Source organism: Fulmarus glacialis, unplaced genomic scaffold (genome assembly GCF_000690835.1).
Source record: "Fulmarus glacialis isolate BGI_N327 unplaced genomic scaffold, ASM69083v1 scaffold18678, whole genome shotgun sequence".
In the NCBI taxonomy this organism is placed as follows: Eukaryota; Metazoa; Chordata; class Aves; order Procellariiformes; family Procellariidae; genus Fulmarus; species Fulmarus glacialis.
Genome location: NW_009227777.1, coordinates 692 through 2,720, shown reverse-complemented (window position 1 = coordinate 2,720; position 2,029 = coordinate 692). Strand labels below are relative to the sequence as shown.

At 59.0% G+C, this 2,029-nt stretch overlaps 1 protein-coding gene across 1 annotated transcript in view; it reads right to left on the bottom strand.

Annotated features, from left to right (window-relative positions):
- LOC104080771 (cadherin-23-like) overlaps positions 1-2,029 on the bottom strand; it is a gene marked incomplete at both ends in the record, with an annotated part of 8,807 nt that overhangs the window by 6,578 nt on the left and 200 nt on the right. The window contains 4 exons of the mRNA XM_009583280.1: positions 393-512; positions 668-805; positions 1,088-1,257; positions 1,341-1,547. Coding sequence (XP_009581575.1) covers positions 393-512; positions 668-805; positions 1,088-1,257; positions 1,341-1,547 — 635 coding nt within the window. The remainder of the gene's footprint in view (positions 1-392; positions 513-667; positions 806-1,087; positions 1,258-1,340; positions 1,548-2,029) is intronic.

Genomic DNA, 2,029 nt, shown 5'->3' with positions numbered 1-2,029 from the left:
CAGCCGGGGGCCCGTCCCCCTGCCATGACCCGCGGCTCCGCTGCAGGAGCGCGGTGCCCTTCCTGCTATTCGTTCAGCTCCGCTAGCTGAATTCCTGCCTCCAACAATGGGGGCTGCCGCGGCCGGGGCACCCATTCACGCCGGAGCGCTTGCAGACAATAGCGTCGCCCTCCCCTGCCCCTCTGCTCCGTCCCCTCCTGCCGACGCCCCATCCCCTCGGCACAAAGCCCCCTGCACCGTCCACCTCACAGCCCCTGGGGTCATCTGCCCTTCCTTCTGCCTAATTCCTCCCCAGAGCCACCAGCAAGCCTGGTGGGGAGGTGAGCCTGAGCTTTAACACCGTCTTGCCGGGGACCACCACACGAGGGGTGGTGGGAGGAGGAGAGCCCTACCTGCACGGAGTTCTCCCGACGGTTACTGGAGACGTCCCCAGGGTTATCCCTGGCCACGGCTGTCAGCGTGTAGTGATCCTTCTTCTCCCGGTCCAGGGCTGACAGGATGTAGATGTCACCCTGCAGCACACAGAGACCTTCAGGTGGATCTTGTCTGGCAGAGCTGGTACTCGAGAAGGGGCAGAAGGTGAGGTGTGGGAGCAAGGCACAAGGTGGGACCATCTCAGCCTCCCCTCCCTTTTCCCCCTCTGTTCCACCCTTGCTTGGCTCCTTACCGTGTTGGGATTTATCCCAAACTTGCCCTCTCCATCCCCCAGGCTGTACTGGATGAGAGCAAAACGCCCAGAATCTGCATCTGTGGCCTTGACCCTCAGGATGACCGTACCCAACGGCACGTCCTCAAAGACAGCTTTCTGCAAGGAAAGGGAGCAGGGCAGGACCGGTTGCTGCATCACTTGCTGTTTTAGCGGGCAGTAACCAAGGGTGCAGGGTGGCACCCACGGGTGGGCACAGCCGGACCCAGACCAAGATGTTCACACAAACTACATTGGTGGGTTGACCATCTTCCTCAGACGGTTCAAGCACAGACAGAGGGAAGAGACGGTGTCCCTGGAGAAGCCCTAGCTCTGCACCCGTCCTTTCTGGACAGGCACTGCCCAGCCCCACACGGACTTGGATGGGGGAGCCCAGCTCACCTGGTAGGACGGTTGGCTGAAAACGGGATTGTTGTCATTGATGTCCACTATCTGGAGGTACACAGGGATCTCAGCGGATCTGCGGGGAGAGCCGTTGTCGGAAGCTCGGACGGTGAAGTTCAGCCACTGCACCTCCTCGTAGTCCACCGTCCTGTTGGCCACGACCTTCCCTAGAGGATGGCAGACCCTGAAATGAGAAACCTGCCCCAGGCCACCGACCAGCCCCAGACTCCCACCTCCCCAGGCCACCGACCTGCCGACTGTCCTTCGAGGCAGGCGGAACCTCTTTTTTTTTTGATCTGCCCATTGGCACCTTTGTCCGGGTCCACCGCTGAGATGGAGATGAGTGTGGTGCCCTGTGTGGCTCCCTCCAGGATCCTCTCGGTGAAATAGGTGACCCCGAAGGGGCGGAAGCGGGGCGTATTGTCATTGACGTCCAAGACGTTGACTGTCAGCTTGGCTGTGGCCATGGTGGAGACCACAGGCGAAGAGAAGAGGAAGAAGACAAGTGAGAAAGAGAAGGGAAGGAAGGATGGGAGAAAGGAGGGCTGTAAAGATACAAACATGAAACTCTAGGAAAGCCAACTAAATGGAGCTGGTTCATCAAAAAAAATGGCAATATTCAGCAAAGCTGCTATGCCCTGAGCTGGCTGTGGGACAGTCTCACCTACTTCAGACCTACTCCTGATCTGTGTGTGCCTTCTGACAGACGGGCCTGGATTTACCAGAGGAAGGGTGGCAAGACATCATGGGGATGGTAATGAAGAAACGGGTGTCTCCCATGGTTCGGCTATGGGCACACGGTCCTCTCCATCCCCAGTGCAGCCCTGGGATATCTGGGCCATTCGCTAAAGGAGGACTCAGAGGAGAACCCGAACCTGCTGGGAGCTGGTCCAGGACTGCTCCTACTGGAAATGTTGCTGGTCAGGATGGAGAGGGGGG